We start from the raw sequence: 23,291 nt of genomic DNA, 5'->3' as shown, positions 1-23,291 counted from the left end.
GTTTCCATATTAGAAAGCTGCATATATTTATTATAGAACGTCATCTTCTACACTTCTACCAAACGTGCAGATCAGTTTTTATCAACCCTAGCACGCTACGTGAATATCTGGTCTTATTCTATTTTAAGGCTACTATTTCAGGACACCCTTTCAATTTCCTAAATCCTAGTCTACCAGGGAACCAGTACAGATCTGGAATTTAAAACCACTTAAATGATGACTTTCTTCTTATCAGGTGCAGGAGGCCCATGCTGCAGCTTAGACATTATGTTTTGTGATCTCCATATTTTACAGAATAAATGTCATAAGTTATTACTGCTGATTATCAGTAATACGGTCAAAATCCCTGATGATGTATGGTAAGAAAAGTGAAAACCCAATGAGGTAGTTGAAACATTCATGACTGCACTGATATATCAGTACTGTCTGGATAAAATAAAATAAAACGAGCATTTTATTACACATGTAAGAGGTGGCAATTGGATAATGGTGTGCCAATTGTACATTTTTTAAATATTCCACTACCACATTTTAAAAAAATATTTATTTATTTACTTATTTATGTGGTTGCACCAGGTCTTAGTTGTGGCAGGCAGGCTCCTTAGTTGCAGCTTGCCTGGCTCCTTAGTTGCGGCGTGCGAATCTTTAGTTGCGGCGTGCGAATCTTTAGTTGCGGCGTGCGAATCTTTAGTTGCGGCATGCATGTGGGATCTAGTTCCCTGACCAGGGATAGAACCCAGGCCCCCTGCATGGGGAGCATGGGGTCTTATCCACTGTGCCACCAGGGAAGTCCCCCAATTGTACATTTTTGATCTCTGCTAAACCGTAAAGATCTAAATATTTGCTTAGACACTTGGGCCACAATATAATGTAATACCTTGTATTACAATGTACAATGCAACACTCTGACCTACATCCGTCAAGTCCCGCGATCAGTAGAATAGAACTTAATACTGGAATCCTTGGTATTGAGCCACAAGCATGGAACAAAGGGGTTTTTTTTTTTTTTTTTGCTACGAGGGAGCTAAGGAGTCTGAGGTCGGCGGAGCATCTCTTTCCCGTCAGACAACTTGAGGAGTATTGAATCCACAGGACAATTACTAGCCTTCCGTTTCTTTCACGCCATGAAAGACTTCACACCCAAAGTGTGCATCTGCCCTGGGGGTCGTGTGTCGTCAGCGCTGAGCTGGTTCCGGCCACTCTCTTCCTTCCGCGAGAGTCACCTGTGTCCTGCACTCACTGGGAGGGCGGCGGCTCAGATGCAGAGAAACTGTCCCGCCTGGTCGATCTTTAGTCACGTGGAGACGGCGAGACAGGGACAGCCTGGCGCCACCCTGCATCACCAGCCCCGGAGAGTGAAACCAGAGCACCTGGAAACCTCTGAGGCTGCGGCTATTGTGCGCCTGGAGGGGGAATCCCGCACCGGTGTGCACGGGGCGCCCTAAAAACACACCGGGCACGGCCACTGATCTCCAGGGAAGGCGACCCCGAAAGTCGCAAGTAGTTCAGCTTTCTGTACAGGGTGGAGGGACGGCACGGCCTGAGCTGAACATTTAATCCCACAGCATCCTGAGGGCAGAGATGGGAGCCACACGTGTTTTGTGCCCAAAGGTACAATTTTGTAACTTGATGAAGCCCCATTGGCCCCTGAGTCCAGGATCTGGTGCTCGAGCAGGCCCTGGGCCGGGGGCTCGGCGTGAGGTCAGGAGCCAAGGAGTTGTGCTGGGGCCATTTCTACCAGGTTCTGCCCAAGAAGGAAACAGAACTCACCGATCACCGAAAACAGCACTTCTTCGATCAGGCCAGAGGAGCATTTTCACCCCTCGTGTAACTTTTCACATGCTAAATGCTTTCACAACCTTGGATTTAATAACATCAAACTTACTACTTTACTGCCGGTAGTAGTATTACTACTCCTTAAGTCATAAGTCATAAAACTTATTACTAAAGTGCGTCTGCACACTTATGAAATCTTTGTTGACAATCTTTTCTTTGAAGGTAGAAACGAATGGTCTCCCCCCAAGAAAACATATATATACTTCACCACAAACATATTCTCCAAACCTGTTTGTAAACCTATGCTTTACAAATTCAGTTGTATTTTCCACATCCTGAGCTGTTTTTCTTGGTCTTAATTTCGGTATTTACATGTATTTTTATTTATTTTTTTAATTGAAGTAGAGTGTTTTCAAATGAAAATGATCGAGTGTCCAGATGTCCACGTCATCTGGTCTAAATCCATGGCCTGTCCCCCCTGCTGCGGACTTGGATCCTCGGTCCTCATCTGAGGACCTCCTCTGTGCTGAGATCAATTAGCAACCGAGGCTGCGTTGTCTGTAACGGTTCTCGAAATTACCCGCCGTCATCTACCTGGCGCTGACTTTAGGCCACTAATCCTGCAAGTCCCTCCCTCCCCAGAGCTGAGACTTGTGGACTTTTCACCAAAGCCCACCCCTCCCGTGTGACAGCCTGACCCGGCTCCGGGGGCAGATGCTGACTTAATTCTGTTAGGTCCCCTGCGCCACAGCTCCCCGGGGCGAAGGGACTTTCCTGAAAAGGAACAGTTTTGAAAAGGCGCCCAGGACCTGCCCGTGCCTCAAAACCCATCCTTACAACGCCCTCGCCCCGGGGGTGGGTCTCCTCTGCCAGGGCCCAAGGAGCCTCGGGGCACACAGGAGGAAGCCACCGCAGGCAGGGCAGGAGAGAAAGGCGGCGCCGAGCGGACCCCGGGACGTGACACGGGGCCCCTCAACGTCTTGCTGGCCACCGGCTGCGGGAATATTAGCAGGGAAAACCTGAAAATGATAAATTGGCTCGAAACTTGAATCATAGCAAGGGGTCATAAACGGGCTTTAGGAATCACTGCTCTCGATTATCTCCCCCAGAGCGTGGACGGGGCTTCACAACAATCACAGTGCCCTGCAGCCTCGGGCTCTAGTCCACCGAACGCGTCAAGAAGGGCTTTGCTGCTCCGATCCCTGAGTTTCTGAAGTTTCCTTTGAGCGGCTGCACAGAACCTTCCTGGTCCCCGGGAGGAACGGGGCTGGGACAGCAGGGCCCAAGCTCGGTCCCTGGGGGAGAAGCCCGCTGTGCGGGGTGTGACACGGCAGCCGAGGCGGCTCTGTCAAACGTCCCGCCGGGCTAGACGCGGCGCGGCGTGGGGACTGGACGCCTGGCCGGGTGGGGACTCGAAGCCGTCCCCGCAAGTTCACGCGTGCACCGCGTCGGAGTGTTTCCAGCGCGCTTCCCCATTCCTCGCCCCGTCTGCCCCGCACACGAGCAGACTTCTAAGAAATACGCTTGAGCCTGTGTTCCTCTGGGGGCACCGGTGGTTGGCAGCGTGCGTCTCCGGTGAGCTCTATTCGAGACTGTCTGACTTAGACATGTCACTACTGGAAAGACCTATTTCTGGATATGAGGTCCTCCTGCTTATTTCTCCTTTCATTGGTCACGCCGGGGCAACCGCGGACTACATTTGTTTGGCGGTGATTCTGTTTATGAGCAACTGACTTACCCATGCTGTATTTCTGGAGATTAAAGTTGTTATTATTATTATTTTTTTTTTTTTTTTTTTTTTTTTCTGCGGTACGCGGGCCTCTCACTGTTGTGGCCTCTCCCGCTGCAGAGGACAGGCTCCGGACGCGTAGGCTCATTTGTTGTGGCACACGGGCCCAGCCGCTCCGCGGCACGTGGGATCCTCCCGGACCGGGGCACGAACCCGTGTCCCCTGCATCGGCAGGCGGACTCTCAACCACTGCGCCACCAGGGAAGCCCTAAAGTTATTATTTTACATTGCAGTTTTAAAATAATTCCATTAAGAAAACTGCCTTACACAAATGAACCTATCTATGAAACAGAAACAGATTCACAGACACAGAGAACAGACTTGTGGTTGCCAAGGGGGAGGGGGACGGGGGAGGGATGGACTGGGAGTTTGGGGTTAGCAGATGCAAGCTGTCACATATAGAATGGATGAACAACAGGGTCCTAGTGTGGAGCACAGGGAACTATATTCAATACCCCGGGATAAACCATAATGGAAAAGAATGTATATCTATACACGTGTAACTGAGCCACTTTGCTGTACAGCAAAAATTAACACAACATTGCAAATCAACTGTACTTCTACTAAAAAAAAAAAATTAAAAAAAAAAACTGCTTTAGAAAACCTTCTCTGTTGTCAAGTATTCGTAACAAGCACGGGACACCCTTGATAACTCATGAAAGAATTAAGCGGGTCCACCGCAGGTACCTGGACACGCAGCACACGAATTAGGTAGGTCTGTGACGTGGGTCTGAGCGTCCAGGACACCCAGGCATGTGGAAAGTTCTCCGCAGCCTGCAAAGCCACCGTTTACTGTTTTCCAGAGTCAGCGACCCCATTCTCAAGACCCAGCTACCGGTTACCCTGAGGTGTGAAGACGGTTCTGCAACCCCACCTCCAGGCCAAGAGACGGTCACGCCCCCCGTAAACGGTGACACGCGCAGGTCCTCCTCTTTGCGTCACTGCTCCTAACTGACGGCCTCTGACACGCGTCCAGCGTGCGCGTTCGCAAGCTGGTGGCACCGGGGCACCTGCGTCGTCTCCATTTTGCAGGAGGAGCCCCTGGCCTGGGGTGGCTCGATAGTGGCACGCGGCCAGACAGCTAATACGTAATGCCGGCGGGATCTGAACGTCCTAGACTTCAAATCTGATCCTTAAACGTGACACGGGTAAGAGGGACGTGAAGACAACGTGCTGTGACGTCAAGTCTTAACAGTGGGGCAACCGGAGGGGCGCTGGGCGTGCAGCCCAGCTGTTCAAGGCGGGAGGCCGCTGGGCCAGGAAGGGCCCACGCGCCGAGGGCCGTGCGGGGAGGTCGCAGGCTGACGCTTACCTTGGAGGAGACGATTCTGTTGTCCGGGCACCTCTGCGGGATGTAGGCCTCAGCACCCGGCGGGGGCTCGCGGTGGCCCACGTACACGGTCCGGCTGTCCACCCAGTCCTCCTCCCCAGCACACTGCGGGGGAAAGAGTGGTCAGAGCGGGCCTTGGGTCTTGGGCGGGCAGGGTCTTCCCGGGGTTTGGCTTGGATGCGGGTCTGTGTTGGGCCCCGGGGAGGGCTGGGCACACCTGCAAGCCCGGGCCCCCCACCCCTGCCCATCCACTGGGCCCTCACGGGATAAGTGCTTCAACCCCCCACCCAGCTCTTCAGGGAAGTGGTCTGAGCGGCCACCGGCACCCCCAGCGGGAGTCGAGGGGGGCCTTCCAAGCTGGTGGGCGGTGGAAATGCCACAGGGCGGGTCCATTCAAAAACAGAAAGTGACAGCAAAACCCTAAGCCTTCAGAAAAAAGACGACAATCCCAGAACTTTTGGGAAAGGTCTTTAACGAAAGAAGAAAGTAAAACTATGAGTTCAGAGCAGAAGGGCTGTTCACACACTGCAGCGGCTCATCAATAAGCCTCCCTGGAAACGGAGAAGCCCTGGGTCGGACTCATCTTCGCATTATCCAGAGTGTCGTGCGCCAGACGTTAAGGAAACACCTCCGACCCGAAGAACCTTCCAGTGACACTCAACCAACTGTATGCAGTCAGCACTGCGGTGCCTGAGACATGATAGCTGCTGATGAGAGACTATGCTGAAGCCTCGTAGAGCGGCTCCAGCACGGGGCCCTGGACCTCCCCCCACAGACAGGCGGCCCCAGCACGGGGTCCTAGCCCCTTGCTCAGCGTTGTCAAGAACAAACGGAGGCAACGAAAGGAAACACACGGCCATGCTCCGGGCGCCCAGCCCGTCCCGTCCGGCACCGTGTCCAGCCTTTGTGGCTTCAGGGAACCTTCACTTTTTAAAGCCAAATAGTGGTAACAGAGCAAAATCCAGCATTTCTGTTGTTCGAGATGACTGTTAGTCTTACGTTGCCCTTGTCTTTCTCTTTTTTGCTTATACTGTCGTCTCCTCTGCTCTTCTGTCGACTCCTTGCGGAAAGAAGTCTATTCACGTGTGTATATTCCCACTCCATCACCACCTTTCCACAGCAGCTGCCCGTCTGCACGTTTCCTTAGTACATTCCCTACTTTCCTCTGCTTCGGGCCTCGCTGTGTGGACAAGGCCACGCGGAGGCCAGCTGCCCTCCCTGGCAAGAAGCCCTCCCTCTCTGCAGCTGGCTCCCCGCCTCCTTCCCATCGGGGTGAGGCCACCAGTGCGGGATGTTGACTTCCAAACCTGCTTAGGAGCTTCGTAAATAAACCTCTGGGTATGAAAGTTAAGAAAGTTGAAAAGGCCCCCGATTTCCCTTTATTTCTCAAAACATAGCCAAACAGGTGCTTCTCATATTCTAGTGGATTCAGGCAGTTACGCTGAAAAAGAATATGTAATTAATGAGCCAGGCAAGGAAAGAAAGCATAAAAATATAACTTTTTTTTTTTTTTTTTTTTTTGGCGGTACGCGGGCCTCCCTCCGCTGCGGCCTCTCCCGTTGCGGAGCACAGGCTCCGGACGCGCAGGCTCGGCGGCCGTGGCTCACGGGCCCAGCCGCTCCGCGGCACGCGGGGTCCTCCCGGACCGGGGCGCGAACCCGGTTCCCCTGCATCGGCAGGCGGACGCGCAACCGCTGCGCCACCAGGGAAGCCCCCAGTGACGTTTTTGACAAAAATAAGTTTCCAGACGAGGCTGCAGATGAAGCAGACACAATCGTTCCTGCGACTTCCATGTGAAAAAAGGCAGCAGCGATCGAAGGGGGGGTTTCCGTCCGGTTTCCCGCCGTGACCCCCTCACGACACACATCATCAGGGCCTGTGCAGAGATGGAGCCTCGTCTCTGGTCGCGGGTTGGGGGCGGGTGCTGGGGCTCAGACCTCCCTACGGCGGAGCAGGTTGCAGCTCAGCTCGCGCAGGCGGGTTACCTGCCACCACCTGTCCCATGGGGGCCACAGAGGCCCGGCTCCCCTGGAAAGCAGGCCCGGGTGGGTCCCCCGCGTGCTGCCTGGGGCGGGGCTAGGAGGACACAGGGAGGACGGGTCACGTCCCTGCCTGTTCAGGCGGCAGTCTCCGTGCTGGGGACACGGCTTCCCCACGTAGAACTCAGGGAACCAGCCTATCGACGAGAAGTGACGACTCCAGGCTGAGCTGATGTAGTCAGCATGCAGGTGCAGGCGAGCTGGGCCAGGTGAGTGACCAGGCGGTGAAACGAGAGAGCCCGAGGAAGGGAGACGAGGTTTACGGCGTCGGAGGAAGAACCTCACCCGCAGGCCTTAGATGTGAGCCAGGTCCCCTGCCCGGGCCGGAGGGGACCCAGCCTGTCAGCTCCTCCCCCAAAGAAGAGGGCAGGGAGTCCGGAGTCGCTGACCAGACAAGTACTGCCCTGTGAGCCAGGGGCCGAGGGCTCCCACGGTCCAGAGCACAGCACAGCGACCCCGTGTCCCCTGGAGCGTCAGGAGGGGGACAGGGTCACAGGCCGGACGGTCCCTGTGCTGGGGGGGGGGGGGTGTTGGTGCCGGCAGGGGGCATTTATGAAGAAGGGACAGAAAAGGAAATAGAGGCCCAGGTTCCGAGGAGGCAGAGGGGCGGGCTGGGCAGCCTGTCAGGGACCCGTCCAATTTCTGCATCTGCCCCCAACCTGCTGACCTCACCGAGGCTGTTGGTTCCTCTCCCGACGTTCCCCCCACGAAATAGCCCCTCTTCACAGCAGGTATACATCGTGGTGCGTCCCCAGCTGTTCACATTACAGTGCAACTGCAGGAGCCTCTGCAGAATGAAACGTGGACGAAGAGGCCAGAACACGGACAATGCGAAGAAGAATTGGCCACGCACACGGGCCAGCAGAAGCCACAGCACGAGGATGGTGGGTGGAAATCAGTTAGCCTGGGAGAGATGCTCAAATGATCGAGTATCCGACCCCAGTGCTTCATAAGGCGCTAGAAAAGCTGTCACCAGGAGGCCGGCCGGAGGACCACATGATTTCTGTATTTACTTCCCAGGAAAGACTGTCGTCTTCCAGAGATGAATTAGCCAGAAGACTAAGCACACTCACCCGATTCCCACACAAAAACATGTTGGTATACATGGAGGCTTTTCACAGCTGAAATTATATACCTTCCACTGCACTGGAGGCATATTTGCTAAATATTGAATATATATCTAATGAAGGACCCGCGGGGCTGAGTCAGGAATTACGGCAAACCGTGTGGTGAAAATACTGACTAATTGGATAACGACATCCACAGAGCCGCTTCAGAAATCGTGGTTCAGCTGGCTGGCTGCGGCCTGGAAACAGGCTGCCTGAAACCCGCGCCAATCTCCGAGACCCTGAAGCGAAGCGTCTCTTTCGGGGGAGATCCCGGCCTGGGAGCCTGAGGCTGCGGCCCAGCCCGCAGTGCTCTGGTGTGTCAGGCCCGGGAAGGCGACCACCAGGGGCCACCAACAAGTCCTGAGACCTGGGCCGGGCTGCCGGGGGCAGAAGCCGGAGGGGAGGGCAGGGCGGCTGCTGTGTGGTCTGCACGCGGCGCCCCCGTGACCAGGAGCCCCTCTCCTGACGGCCCAGCTCGCCCACCGCTCCGCCCCTCCCCGGGGCAGCCCACTGTGACGCTCCTGCGAGGGGGTCGAAAGGCCTGGCCCCGCCGCTGGCTCAAGGCGCAGGCCTCCGCGTGACCCGTCACCCCTGCCCCGCTCCCGCCGGCTTCCCGACAGGGGCTCAACGTGAATGGTCTCACCGTCGGAGCCCGTGACTCGCCGCCCAGACGTGAAAGCACAGCTCAGCGTTCCTCCCTGTGTGTGAAAAGCCCACTTAAGAAATGTCGGTATTCCCTTGTCCACACTTGAGGCCATTTCTCAATCTCCACTGTGTCACCAAACACTCTCAGGGCGGCTGCTGTGTGGTCTGCACGCGGCGCCCCCGTGACCAGGAGCCCCTCTCCTGACGGCCCAGCTCGCCCACCGCTCCGCCCCTCCCCGGGGCAGCCCACTGTGACGCTCCTGCGAGGGGGTCGAAAGGCCTGGCCCCGCCGCTGGCTCAAGGCGCAGGCCTCCGCGTGACCCGTCACCCCTGCCCCGCTCCCGCCGGCTTCCCGACAGGGGCTCAACGTGAATGGTCTCACCGTCGGAGCCCGTGACTCGCCGCCCAGACGTGAAAGCACAGCTCAGCGTTCCTCCCTGTGTGTGAAAAGCCCACTTAAGAAATGTCGGTATTCCCTTGTCCACACTTGAGGCCATTTCTCAATCTCCACTGTGTCACCAAACACTCTCAGAGGAAGGAATAGTTAGATGGAGGCTGGGCGCCAGCCAGGCAGGCCCTTTCCAGGGGCAGGGCGGGTGGCCAGGGCCTGGAGCATGAGATGGGAGGGCCTGAGAAAGAAGCTTCCAGAACAGGAAGCCGAAGGCCAGAACGGGACGGCGGAGGTGAGCGCCTCCACACCAGCCACGCCACGGGCCCACGGTGCGCCAGGCAACTGATAGCAGGGAGGACAGGCGACACCTGCCAGCTGCAACCTTAGGGTCCCAGGGTCTCCCCGCGTAACTAAGCAACCATTTCAGACCCCAACCCGTCCCACTTCTTGCAGCTCCAACCCTACTTCTTGACAAACAACTTATGTAAACTTTGCCGGTTTTGCCTTTACGAGCCTCAAGTCAGTCCTTCTTGAATCGGTGTCTCCTGGGCTCAATTCGGCTCAAACAAAACTTTTCTATTCCTATTTATAGACTGTTTATTGATTCTTTTCATTGAAAATGAAATACAGACAGCCCCACCCCCAGAATAAGAATGACAGATTAAACAGCCTAGGGGAGGACCGGGTGTCCCAGAGCTTCTGGGGCCGCTCCTTCACTGCCTATCCCTGTGCTGGACTAGGAGCCAGCACCCCGTCAACAAGCTGCCCGGAGACCCCGTCTGAGCCAGCCAGGTGGCAGGAGGGGCTGAGAGCAAGCCCACCGGGGTCCGGCACCGTCCGGGGCGGGGTCTCCCTGCGTCGCGCCCTGCCCGTCCCTGGAGCGCTTCTCACCCCGTCAGACCCAGGGTCCCCGCCTGTTAGCAAACCCCTCTTACCGTCCCCTTGCTATGAACTTCCTAGGAACCATCCCAACTAACCCCAATAACTCGTACAAACCACCGGGGGGCTCTGATTCTAAAGGGAAGATGGAAGGAACACAAGTTAGGAAAACCACACACGCGTTTCAGCCCGTACGACACAGACACGGCTCCACCTGAAACTTCAGGAGTGATGTCACCAGGGCTGCACGGCTACAACCAGACACGACACTCTTGCTTTACTGGGGTCTGTGACACCATGAGCAGAGATACCACAGGCTACGTGACTTTCCACAACGGGAACCAGTCCTGGTAAGGGTCTGATGAAAATAACGTAAAATCTCCCCACAATTTACGTAACAGCTGACGTTTCTGTTTTTTGGTTTTTTAAAAATATTTATTTATTTATTTATTTACTTTTGGCCGCGTTGGGTCTTCGTTGCTGCACGCGGGCTCTCTCTAGTTGCGGCGAGGGGGGCCTACTCTTCGTTGTGGTGCGCGGGCTTCTAATTGCAGTGGCTTCTTGTTGCAGAGCACGGGCTCTAGGTGCGTGGGCTTCAGTAGTTGTGGCACGTGGGCTCAGTAGCTGTGGCGCACGGGCTTAGTTGCTCCGCGGCACGCGGGATCTTCCCGGGCCGGGGCTCAAACCCGTGTCTCCTGCGTTGGCAGGCGGATCCTTAACCACTGCGCCACCAGGGAAGCCCACAGCGCTGTGGCGCATGGGCTTAGTTGCTCCGCGGCACGCGGGATCTTCCCGGGCCGGGGCTCAAACCCGTGTCCCCTGCGTTGGCAGGCGGATCCTTAACCACTGCGCCACCAGGGAAGCCCACAGCTGATGTTTTGAAACGTACCGGGATTTGTTTTAATCAGGGCTGGTGAGTCACGCAGAACCAGAAACGACTGTCCCGGTGGAGGGAGCTGTTACATCACCGACCCCTGGGAACAGGAGCAGGCCGGGTGGGCAGGGCCACATGGGGTGGCTGCAGCGGGGAGGGGGATGGAGGGAGACGCAGCAAGGCTGGCGCCCCACAGCGGGCCCGCATGGAGCCTCGGAGGTGCTGCCCTGTTCCCCACGCACGACTCATTCATTATTAGAAACTAGGGCACGAGGGGCAGGCAGTGAGAAACCTCAATGCAAAAGGCAAGTCCCAAGGATGAGGGGCGCGGTGACCACCACCTCTGCCGGGACCTTCAAATCCACAAAGAGACGGAAGCAGGAAAAGGCTCCGGGGCTTTGCCCGCGTTCGATTTCTGGGGTCAAACACCTTTCCTCTTTAATGGAGAAGCACCAGGAGTGGGAGACGAACGAGCAGGCCTCCACATCCAGAGCCGGCGGCTATGAACATCTCGCGACGCCTGACTCGGGACTTTTTAGAGCTGACGCCTCATGGACCGAGCTGCAGCCCCCGATCTCCCCCTTCAGCCCCGCCCCCTCCCCACGAGGCACATCTGACGGATGGTGAACTTCGGGAGCGTCCCAAAGGCGAGGTCACACTCAGGGCCCACGTTAATCCAGCCACGAGCCACGCACACGACCCGGCGCAGCCGTGACTCCCCAGATGCGTCTCACAGCGGCAGCATGCGCGCCAGTCCCCTCCAACCCGCTGTTTCACCCAGGGTCACGGGAACGGGGCTGTGACGGTGACTCGGAGACAACGGCTTACCTATAGGGATAAACACAGACTGGGCCCATCCTTTTAACCCACTGCAAACCCCAGAGAAGGAACTTACAAGTGACCCATGTACCCGAGAGGTTTCCCCCCAGATTTTTCATGCCGAGGCAGACATCCTCGTGTGGGCACGAGCCTCTCTGGGGGTCACTCTGGAAGAGGAGGCCTGACGGTAAACCACGGGCAGGCACATTCTGGGGGAGCCGACGTGCTCTGAACGTACACCCCAGGACGCAGCCCCCAGCAGGTCCGACCCCCGGGTGCCCACCTCCCGCCAGCTGTCACGGGCCTATCCACGCGGCCGAGCTGACTGTCTGGGGAAAGAGCTCGCTGCCTTCCTGGCTGCCGCGGTTGGGCCCTCGTGAACAGTGAGCTCCGCGTCATTTACCCACTTTTCTCTACTGCGTTTTCTTTTTCTTACAGATTCACAGAAGCCTGTTACAGGTGACAGACACTGAAGCACTGCACACCTCCTCCCTGTTGCTCACTTCTCTTTTAACTTCTATAGTCTTTCGCGTAGAGTTTTACACCGTGATGCAGTCGGACTTACCCATCTTTCTGCAAAATTTTGTACACGTTGATATTTTTAAAGGAGATGCCATCTGACTTCCGTTCCTAGGTGATACAAATTTGATGGCTGGCTGATTTATTGATCTGAAGACCCCACCACATAATTTGACAGACGAAGGAACGATAAAGTTCCAGTAAGGGGACTTGATTTGCCCAAAGCAGCAGGTCCAGGGCAAAACCCAGGAGTCTGATTCCCCACCCGGGTCCCCAGGCTGGGCTGTCAGGACCAGGATGCAGGACCAGGTGTGCTGTCCCACCTGTCAGGACCAGGAGCTGAAATAAGATTCCAAGTAGTCAAGCTTGGCTGGATAAATAATTAGGGGAGAATAAAAACCTTTCATAAGTGTTAGTTATCCTGATCTCGAGTAGATTAAAGCTCCTTGTCAGCGAGGATCATATTTAATGTCGTTTTCTATCTTCTATCAGGGTCAGAAACACAAGCAGCTGGGGACTTCCCTGGTGGTGCAGTGGTTAAGACTCTGCGCTCCCAATGCGGGGGGCCCAGTTTCGACCCCTGGTCAGGGAACAAGATGCCTCCTGGTGCAACTAAGACCCGGCGCGACCAAATAAATAAGTAAATAAATAAATAAAAAGGAAACACAAACACCTGCAGGGCCGGGCAGGTAAGGAAGGGAGGGAGATGGGCGTGTCCCATGGCTGGGCAGCCCTTCCTCGGGCAGCCGTGGGGCGGCAGGGACAGTTCGGGACCACTGGCTGCGCCAAGGAGTTTCAGGGCTTTGTAAAAGCACAGCCAGAACAAGCCATGACATCTGGCCTGGGGGCCACGCCCAGCGGATGAGACAGTGTTTGTCCAATGTGTACAATGCATGGCACCACCCCAGCACCGGTAACTACCAAAAAGGCTTGTGGACTCGACAAATAAAACACTTACTACATAAAAAACTAACTTTCATCCTTTCTCAGCCACAGTACTTTAAATCTCAGCTTGATTTTGTCCAATTCCTATCAAAGCAATAAGTATCATGGGCAGCGCTGTGGCCGTCACTACCATCTTAGACAGACATGGTTCGGGGTCCTGGAACTCAAGTCTGAGTGGAAGGAGGCGCCCGTCCAGCTGTGAACGTGCCCTTAGTGTCCGTGTGAACTGTCTGTGTGGTTCTGAGGCTGCTGGCCTCGTGGGCCTTGACCCCAGGAAACCCAGGACCCGCACAGGGCAAACCAGCCTGACAGCGCTCTCGTGAGTTCCAGATAATGAGAAAAAAATAGGAGAGGTGACTTTTGTTCCCGCCTCTGGACGGCGTGCGCGCAGAGGCTGAGGGACAGAAAGCTCAGCCCACGCGCTGCTGTCAATGCCGCGAAACCTTCCTGTTCCTCTTCCCTAAATCCCAAGCGGAGCCTTCCCTGAGGCATGTGGGCAGAGGGCCTCCTACCAGCTGAGGGGACAGGAATTAGTGGCGCGGATCCACCTACAAGGTTCTGTTTTCCACCATGCGCATTTTTTTTAAGCAAAAAGCAACTCACGTGAAAAACGCATAACTTGTTACCAAGTCGGTTGCTATGGTTTTCTAGGAGAAAAGCTACACGAGGTCTTTTTTCAATTGACACATCGTTAATTTGAGTAAGAATTCAAGATTTCAGAATCGATGTCATTCTGCCTGCTTGGCAAAATCAGAACAAAATGAAGTCGCTCTAGGGCTTCCCTGGTGGCGGAGTGGTTGAGAATCTGTCTGCCAATGCAGGGGACACAGGTTTGATCTCTGGTCCAGGAAGATCCCACATGCCGTGGAGCAACTAAGCCCGTGCGCCACAACTACTGAAGCCCGCGCGCCTAGAGCCCGTGCTCTGCAACGAGAGAAGCCACTGCAATGAGAAGCCCACGCACCACAACTACTGAGCCCACGCGCCACAACTACTGAAGCCCATGCACCCAGAGCCTGTGCTCCGCAACAAGAGAAGCCACCGCAATGAGAAGCCCATGCACCACAACTACTGAGCCCACGCGCCACAACTACTGAAGCCGTAGCCCCTGCTCGCCGCAACTAGAGAAAGCCCGTGCACAGCAACGAAGACCCAATGCAGCCAAAAATAAATAAATAAATTTATTTTTTAAAAAAATGAAATCGCTCTGTAAATAAAAAGATAAAACAAAACAAAAGCTTCCAAGACAGGCTCCAAAATGCCCCAGATAATCTTGGCAGCATCTTTGACAAGCAAACAGAAGGTAAAGAATGCCCATCTCTGATTTTTCCATCAGTAAATGAAAGTCAATTGGCTGAGCTGAGCTTGATGTCGGGGAAATTTTACTGGCGTGCGAGTTCAATGAACTGTTAACATAACCGAGGAGTCAGAGTCAAGGCTGCCTTGAGCCCGAGCACACACATCAGGTGGCCGTGACCACACGCTTTCAGGGAAGGGGCACCAAGGTCGTGGGCAGCCTTACAGCGGGCCCCCAGCCTGGGCCCCGAGCACAGCCCACCCAGCACACGCACAGGTGAGCATGTGAGCGTCAGGTGGGGGGGCGGGAGCCCCACCCACTCCACCTGGGGGCTGTCGGCTGTTTCCTGATTCAGTCAATTCTCGGGGAGGAGGGGGGAATTAAAACAGATGCAAGAGGATAGCAACACACTCAGAAAACCAGGTGGGTTAAACTTATTCTTCCTAGAAAGGGTGCGGGCAACGAGTCAGGCGTTTTCGCCTTGCTGACTGAAATGAAAGGGCTTCCGGTGTTTGCTCACAGGACCTCGGCCCAGAGACCAGGAGCCATGCCACCTTTGTTGTTTGAAGGCCAGAGTCAGACGCCCCCCGCCCCACTCTCTGAAGGGTGCTGGGCGTCCCGAACCCCACAGCTTGTAGAGCTGGCCTCTAACACTCACAACAATTTCCGCAATGACTTATTTTTGGCCAGTCTCTCCATCTCCTCGGTTCACTCCGGAGGACCCGCCCCCGGAGAGCCCCCGCACGCCGCCGCCGGAGCCAGGAGGAGCCCCGTCCCGGGAGCGCTGCGCCAGGCGTCCCCGGAAAGCCTGGCGTTGCCTGGCGACCCCACGTCTTGTCTTCAGCAGTTTCAGGACGGCGAGCGCCGGCGCGGTTGTCTGCGATGCCAAGTCAACTGCTGGCATCTGCAGCCCCCCCGGGTGTCAGACTACAGTACGTGCTTTGCTCGGTAGAAACGTGGGAGGTACTCCACTTAGAAGGCAATTAAGCTCGGATGATCAGAACGTCTCTGACTGCAAGTCCTCATTAGTTTTCTCACACAGAAACGCACCACCAGTCGGCAGGGACCGTCCACGCTCTGGGCCGCGGCTCTGCCCCCGACGCACAGGGGCTCCGCCCAGCTTTGCAAACGGCACGGTGCGGCCACCCGGGCCCTGGACCGTGGGGCCGGCCCGGGATGTTCGCACGCTCCAACGACCCAGGTCTGTGCTCAGAGGCGCCCTTTCCCCGCGGGCGCCGCATAAACAGCCATCACGCCCACCGGCACCCTCCCCCCGCCTCTCTCTGCGCCCTCACGTCCGACAAGGCCGCCCCTGTTTTTACACATGGACCGCCTGACTCGCCGGAACGGAGGCACGAGGGCCCCCATGACCGCCACGGAGCAGCACTCGCCAGGCAGGGCAGGCACTCAAGCGACACCCGTGCACTGAACGAAGCTGAAAGAGAAACCAAGACCGTCCACAGGGCAAACACCCCCTCCACATCCGGCCTCTAGGTCCACACATAACCCTCTTCCGGACCTCTTCCCCATTAAACCCGTGCAGTCTGAGGCCAGGGTGCAGGGCACTGGCTCTTCCACAACATCACAGGCAGTCGGGAGTCTGCAGGGACCCCGGAGAAATCCATCCCAAACTCTCCCAGAACACGGTGCAAATGCTGCGCCTTTTCACGGCGAGGTGGCATAAAAACCAACAAAATCCCCCTTCGCAGCCCACCCTACACCTGACTATCCTGGCAGAGAAAGGCCCGTGCCAGCCACGCTGCCAACGTGCAGGGGGCCCTGACCCCCAGCTGCCATCCGTTCCACAAGCACAGAATTCCTTTGGAAGGAGGCAGACCCTGCATGACATCAGCAGACACCAGGCTCCCAGTTCAATGCCCCAGGAAAGGTAACACACCTTAAGCTCCTAAGAGAAGAATGACTATGCTGTGGGAAGAGAAGTAGTCCCTTAAAGCACATGGCCCCCCAGCGGGCATAAAAAGACTAACAAATTGGCCACATAATTATTTTTAAGATCTGCACACCTATGCATATACATGTGTATACGAACAAACACACAAGAAGTGTCCGTCACAGTAGGAGGATGGACCCCGAGCCACAGGCCTTCTCTGAAACTCGCCAGCCGCGTCACAAGGGCAACTTTCTTCTTTCTGCGCCTCGACTCCCATCAGCAAATGGAACGTAATGCTGCTTCACCTCGTGGACCGTCGTGAAGAATAAGACCCAGAAATGACTTAACACAGACTTCACTGCGCTGCAAGTGTTGGCTGATGATGATAAATAACCGTAACAACGGTCCTCTTTGTTACAAAGGGGAAAGCTGCTCAAACTTAACCATGAAGAGGTCAGGGGTCGGCCCTGCCAGACAGACAGCCTCCACCTCCACCCCACCCCCCGCCGCCCAGGGAAGTCTGCAGATATTGGTGATAATCGATTTATTTAGCTGCACGTTTGTTATTATTACTCTTAAACTGTTTGTATACATTACACACACTCTTTTGCATGCCTGATATAGTTCATAAAAAACTGTTTACAATCCCTTCCTTCCAAAATGCTAAAAAAATAAGTTTCCATTTTTTAGGGAAGCGTGGCATCAGAAATAGAAGGCTGGGGCCAGGGTGACAGATTCCAACTGGCTGTCGACTCTTATTCTGCTGGGATGAAGACCAGGCCCAGGAGGGGGCCAGCTGCACATACAACTACCTCAGGGCTGGGGACTCAGGTGTTACCTGGCCGCATCCGCCCACCCAGAGCCTTGTGCAAATATGACGACTCTGTGCACGCTCTGAGAGCTGGAAAAGGGTGGAAGGCACTGCAAAGCGGGCAGCGGTGGCTGGATTAACACATTTAAGGTGTTACAAAGACGCCAGCATGATCCTGAAGCCCTTGTAGCAATCAGAGCTGACCACAGACGGAAATTTTAATGGTGAAAATACTGAAGACACGGACCTACAGGCAGCATTTTCTGCCTGGTAATAGGGTTTTACAATATTTTGTACATTGTATCTGCAGCTGGCTGGCTGACAACACAACTGCTTATTCAGATTAACAAAAAATAGGCATAAATTCCCACAATTTTAAAGTTGCATTCATACTTAGGATTACTTCTCAGAATAAATACATCTACTGCGTGATCAGCAAAATTAAAAGGTAACGAAGGCCCATCTTGGTCTGTGTAATGGCTTCCAGCCTCTGCCCGTAAATGTTTTATGAATCCATCCCATCCTCTCGACTTCGTCTTATCCTTTCTTTCTGCACACAGTCCTACTTTTTTTTTTTTTTTTTTGCAAAAAGCTACAAAGGATCTGTGAAATGCACTCACGATGCACTCTCTAAGAAAAGCATAGCTTCTTGGAAACACTGCCAAAAAAACTATTTTGCCTTTGCAGTATCTTGCACCATCGGCCCCATGCTGAGCGGAGCGAACCCTCGCCAGTCAGGGCTCCGGGGTCCAGGAGGCGGCCCGGGGGTCGGCCAGCCTGCGGGGTCGGCCAGCCTGCGGGGACGGCCTGCGCACCGTCACTCTCGCTGTCCGCTCTCTGCCCGGCCCCCCATCGGGACTGGGCATCACGAGCTCGTCCCTGGCTCCCCGACCGGTCTCCCTCGAGGACCCATTTGTGCTGAGGGTTCAAGCAGCACCTGAGGTGAACCGCTCCCCGTCCACAGCCAGGCCCTGACTCTGAACTGTCGCGCCCGCTGTAGACACACACAGCGGGGACCCACCTCCGACGGCCAGCTTTCCAGAGGCTCCGGCCCCCCTCCCACCCTCCCGAACACACAGCAGATCCAACGGCACAGAGCCAGAATCTCAGATCCGCTGCTTACGGGCTGGTTTGACGTCTGATCACTGGTTCCCAGCCCCGTCAGCACATCAGTACCACTTAGGAAGCTTTGAAAAAAAACAATACCAATACCGCTCAATAACACAAAAATAAATAACCAATCACAAAATGGGCAAAGGCCTTGCATCTACATCCCTACAAAGAAGATATACCAGTGGCCCATAGGCACGTGAAAAGCTGTTCAGCATCACTGATCACTAGGGAAATGCAAATCAGGACCACGATGAGACACCGCCCAGCAGGGTGGCCACCGTCAAAACAGAAAACAACAGGCGCAGCTGAGGACGGGCAGAAAGCGCGCTGTGGATGTACAACGGTACAGCCACCGTGGAGAACAGCTCGGAGGTTCCTCACAAAATTAAACACAGAATTAGCGTATGACCCAGCAAGCCCACTTCTGGGCATGCACCGAAAAGAGCTGAAAGCAGGAGGTCAAAGAGCCATTTGTGTGCCCACGTCTACAGCAACATCATTCATAACAGACAAGATCTGAAGCCCAAATGTCTACTAAGAGGTGACGGACAAGCAAAAGGCGGCCCACACATACAATGGGATGTTATCCGGCCTTCAAAAGGAAAGGAATTCTGACACCTGCCACAGCGTGGATGAACCTTGAGGACACTGTGCTCAGTTGACACAAACCACTTACAAAGGACAAATAATGTATGATCCGTATGAGACGTTTAGATTCACAGAGGCAGAAAGTACATGGTGGACACGGGAGGGGAGAGGGTGGGGATTTAACGGCACGGAGCTTCAGCTGGGAAAATGAGAAAGTTCTGGAGGTCTGTTGTGCTCCAATGTGAGTACAGTTAACACTACTGCGCTGTGCGCTGAAGAAGAGTCAAGATGGTAAATGTTATGCTACGTGTTCATTAATACAGTTAAAAACTACACAGCGAAAGGAAGAACAAAGCCTGGGCCTGCCTCTCAGAGCTTCTCATTTCTTGCGGTGGGAGCTGGGTATCTTCTTTTTTAAAGCTTCTTCTTATGATTTTAATATAACCACGACTAGGAACATCTATAAATTATAAACGGCAATTTAAGGATATTTGTTTATTTGTGTCTTTTTATCGTCTACATCCTGGGTACACAGTAGGTGCTCAGCACTTACAAAATATTCCCGTGACCGCGGACTGAGTGAAAGAACGAACAATTAGTTGGGTAGTGGTGACACTCTAAATAATCATTTTAAACCCTGGGCTAAAAGCATAAAGAGCTAAATTCTGTTTTAACTGTGTTGCCAATTTCCCTCAAGACTCATAAGTCTCGCCTGGATCCAGTGCCAATTTCCATTGGGAAGTTAGCAGTGCGGGTCCGTGACCGCGTGCCGGGCACTGGCCAGGCGCCCCCGTGGGCATCCTTCCCAGTTGAGGAAGCAGGGCCTGGGGACCGGCAGTCACCCGTCTGGGGGGCAGGGCTGGACCTGGAGTCTGGGGGCGTCAACATGGGGTCACGGGACAGTGTCACGAGGTAAAGAAAACGGGAACAGAAGTTAGCCAAAGCCCGTGCTACGGAGAAGCTCGTTTTTGTTTTATTTTTTTAGTTAAGGAGGAAAACATGAACCTGCAAGAGGACAGAGTCTGTTCACTGGGTCCAGATGCAGGGCGGCTGCTCCCCGACAGGCAGCGGGCAGACCAGGGCCGCGGGGCGCGGGAGGGACACGGGCAGTGCTGCCTGCACCTCCGCCGCCAGCGTGAGGCCCCCTCTGACGAACGGCTCGCCGGAGGCCAGACAGGAAGCCCACCGGCGAGGCCACGGCCAGGCAACGGCAGCTCCCACCTCTTCGGGGAGGAGCCTCGGCCTCTCATCCCAGCAAAGATCCAAACCTGACTCTCATCACCACGGTAACCCACCGAGCGCCATGAACACGGACAGAAGGAAGAACTGGGGGGTCGGGAGAGACCCTTCCGTCACCCCCCACACAGCCCTTCCTCCGGATTAACTCTGCCGCTTCCTCACCTGGTAACTCTGTCATCAGGTAACTTTCTAACTCCGTAACCCGAGTTACAGTTTAAATCCCTCTCCTTTCACTTGGTTTGAAATACTGCAGTTCAGGACGATCTTTTCAGACACAATTTCCACATTCTGAAGAGCCTTCACTTGGGCTCTACCTTAGGCCACAGCTGACTGTGCGCTGAAACTCATCTGAAAGTGACTCAGGTGCCTGTAAAGCTGGAAGCATGTCTGGAAAAGAACAGGGCGGCCCCTGTGTGTCCTGTGGTCACAGTTTGCAGGGTTTACATGAAAATGGTTCCTACAAAGGCACATCTCGAACTACAGCTGAGGACACGAGGACACGCCACACCGCACCCCACGCACCAGGATGGCTGTGGGTCGGCCAGGTGAGGTGGGTGGAGAAATGTGCCTTCCCGGCAAAAGCCAGGAGAGGCAACTGGGGTTCAGGACACATCCCGAGTAGAGGTCACTGGACAGGGACAGGTCACCGGACAGGTGGTGAGTGGGGGGCGGTGCCATCTGTAAACTATTAACCACGGTGAAGCTCTATCACTTTCATGTGATGGGTCCGGGGGTCACCAAACGGGAGGTGCAGAGGTGGACCAGCTAGTGAACTGGGAGAAACCATCCCTGAAATCACCAGAGGAAAGCATGGTAAGTCAACACAGAGAAAAAACACTCAAATCACACCCTTTTAGATCAGCCCAAATCAGGTTAAAGAACAGGGACACTTCCGGTTCTTTCATGAACTTTCTTGCCAAAGAGGAAGGCATTTCTTACTCCAAGGAGGCAAGCAGCCAAATTCCCCCCAATGGAGGTCTGGTTCAGTTTTACACGTCATGAGTAGTATTATGACTAAAACGGCCACTTTTCACACCAGCACAAAATAGTTTCAAAATGTGAAAATTGGCTTTCCCTACAACCTGCACCGCTGGTTCAGTCATAACCAGACACCTGATCAGCGTCCTTGGCAAATCCCCCAAATCATAACAACCCCCCTGGATGACATGATGGCCCTATTCTTTTTTTTTTTTTTTTTTGTGGTACGCGGGCCTCTCACTGCCGTGGCCTCTCCCGTTGCGGAGCACAGGCTCCGGACGCGCAGGCTCAGCGGCCATGGCCCACGGGCCCAGCCGCTCCGCGGCACGTGGGGTCCTCCCCTACCAGGGCACGAACCCGCGTCCCCTGCATCGGCAGGCGGGCTCTCAACCACTGCGCCACCAGGGAAGCCCGATGGCCCTAGTTTTAAACTACAGCGGGACATGCTGAGACCAGTGCAGATAAACAACGAGTCATTTTTTCCCCGTAAACTACGTAAGTCAGCGTAAACGTATTTCCACAGACTCCTCAGCTACAGTGAACCTGCAGCGTCTGCGCAGAGTCAGGGTCTGGAGACGCCCCAGGGCCGCCCCGGCCCTTCTACTTCCTGACAATGCTCAGCACTAGCCCTCGGGACTTACGATGCTGTAAAGGGTGAGACAGACGCCCCACAAAATCCGCGCCCTTCACCGCCAGGATGAGGGCGTCACGAGCTCTGTTCTGATCCCTGGGATCTTCTCTGTAGGAGCCAGAGCCGGCTAATGACTGTGCTTCAAAAATCGTTCTGCATCTAGAAAGGCTGTCAGCATCCCCTGTGTCATAAACTATGCTACCTAAGCTTAAAAACCAAACTACATTAGCTTAGGAAGTTATCTTTATCGAACTTCTAGGCAATTCTTGAGTTTCCTTCCCCTCTTGCAGTACATGCAATAAACGATTTGAAAAATGCATGCTCTGTAAATAGAAAACCACAACATTCTCAAGGTCAGAATCCGAGAATGTTCTTTGGAATTTTCAGGTTGAGAACACGCGCTGGAGCCCGTGAGATACAGCTACACGTGGGGCACGTCGTGAAGGCTGGTCACCTTACGCGGACTATGCCACCAGAATGAACGAAAACAAGGCGAGTCCGGGGGTTCATGAGAAAGGAGGTTGTTATTATGCACAAATGATAGGCTTCATACAAATGACTGTAATTAGCGCCATTTTTACATAGTTGAGCAAATTTTTAGTTCTTCTTTGTCTCGCTTTGGTTCTCTAGGATCTAAAATTAGTGCTGATATCAAGTTTACCCTAATACCCATCAACTGTAAGCCAGACACTGGCGCTGCTGTAAACCCTGCAGGCACGGGCACCTCTGACGCGTCAGGGTGACAAACGCTCCAGGCCTGTCCCCAAAGGGGAGGCCCTTCCTTCAGCTGGTCGTGCTCAGCATCCGCTCGGGGCGAGGCTGGGGTTTCAGACACGCCGTGACCGTGAGGGATGCCCTGCCCAAGGGCACTCTTTTTCAGAATGTGCCTGTCCCGGGGGTGCGCTCTGGTGTCAGAGCCACGTTGGGACAGGTGACAGCAGTCTCCAAATGGGTCTGCACACGTTTCGGGACTCTCTCCTCGGCCCGGGCAGTCAGGACCAGGAGTGAGTGTGGTGTCTGCCCTGGGTCAGGACAGCCGGGGCTTTGCAGGGGAGGGGTCACCATCACCTTTTCTCCCCTGGATCCAGGACAGTCCTGGGACAAGAGGCTCGAGTATTTGTTTCAGTGTTAAAGGCAAGACACCCCCTCCAGCTCCTAAGGCCTCAAGCCTCTGGGACCGGGTACCACCCAGGTGGACAGAGAAAACGTCCAACAAAGCTGCAGAGACACAGCAGCCTCGGCTGAAAATCGGCCCCCCGGGTGTCAGGCTGGACGCCGTGACATAGGAGCAGGGCTCCCACCGCCCCGGGACGGCCATCCGCCCAGCTGGATGATCCATGAAGGGCAAGGCCACAGCCCTCCTGCCAGCCCCTCTGCTGCCCCCACCAACAGGGTTCCTGGGCCACCGGGACAGCAAGCTCCGGACACCACCCTCCACCCTCTTGGTCGCCCCCAGAGCGCTTACCTGCCACAGAGCCTGGCCAAGGCCAGCTGCCTCCCCGGCTCGCCTGTCCAGCCCCCTCCCCGGCGTGGCTCCTCGTCCCCATCCCCGTGGCTCCCCGTCCCCATCCCCGTGGCTCCCCACCTCCCGCCCCGTGGATCCCGGTTCCCCCTCCCCGTGGCTCCCC

At 55.1% G+C, this 23,291-nt stretch overlaps 1 protein-coding gene across 9 annotated transcripts in view; it reads right to left on the bottom strand.

Annotated features, from left to right (window-relative positions):
* ATP11A (ATPase phospholipid transporting 11A) overlaps positions 1-23,291 on the bottom strand; it is a 114,430-nt gene that overhangs the window by 57,471 nt on the left and 33,668 nt on the right. For all 9 annotated transcript variants that reach the window (XM_028497694.2, XM_028497689.2, XM_024117444.3 and 6 more), the window contains exon 2: positions 4,878-5,000. In XM_028497694.2, the coding sequence (XP_028353495.1) occupies positions 4,878-5,000 (123 nt within the window). The remainder of the gene's footprint in view (positions 1-4,877; positions 5,001-23,291) is intronic.

The sequence above is a fragment of the Physeter macrocephalus genome, chromosome 13 (assembly GCF_002837175.3).
Source record: "Physeter macrocephalus isolate SW-GA chromosome 13, ASM283717v5, whole genome shotgun sequence".
Lineage (NCBI taxonomy): Eukaryota > Metazoa > Chordata > Mammalia > Artiodactyla > Physeteridae > Physeter > Physeter macrocephalus.
Note: the sequence above shows the minus strand (reverse complement) of the source record. Positions and strands in the feature narration are given on the sequence as shown.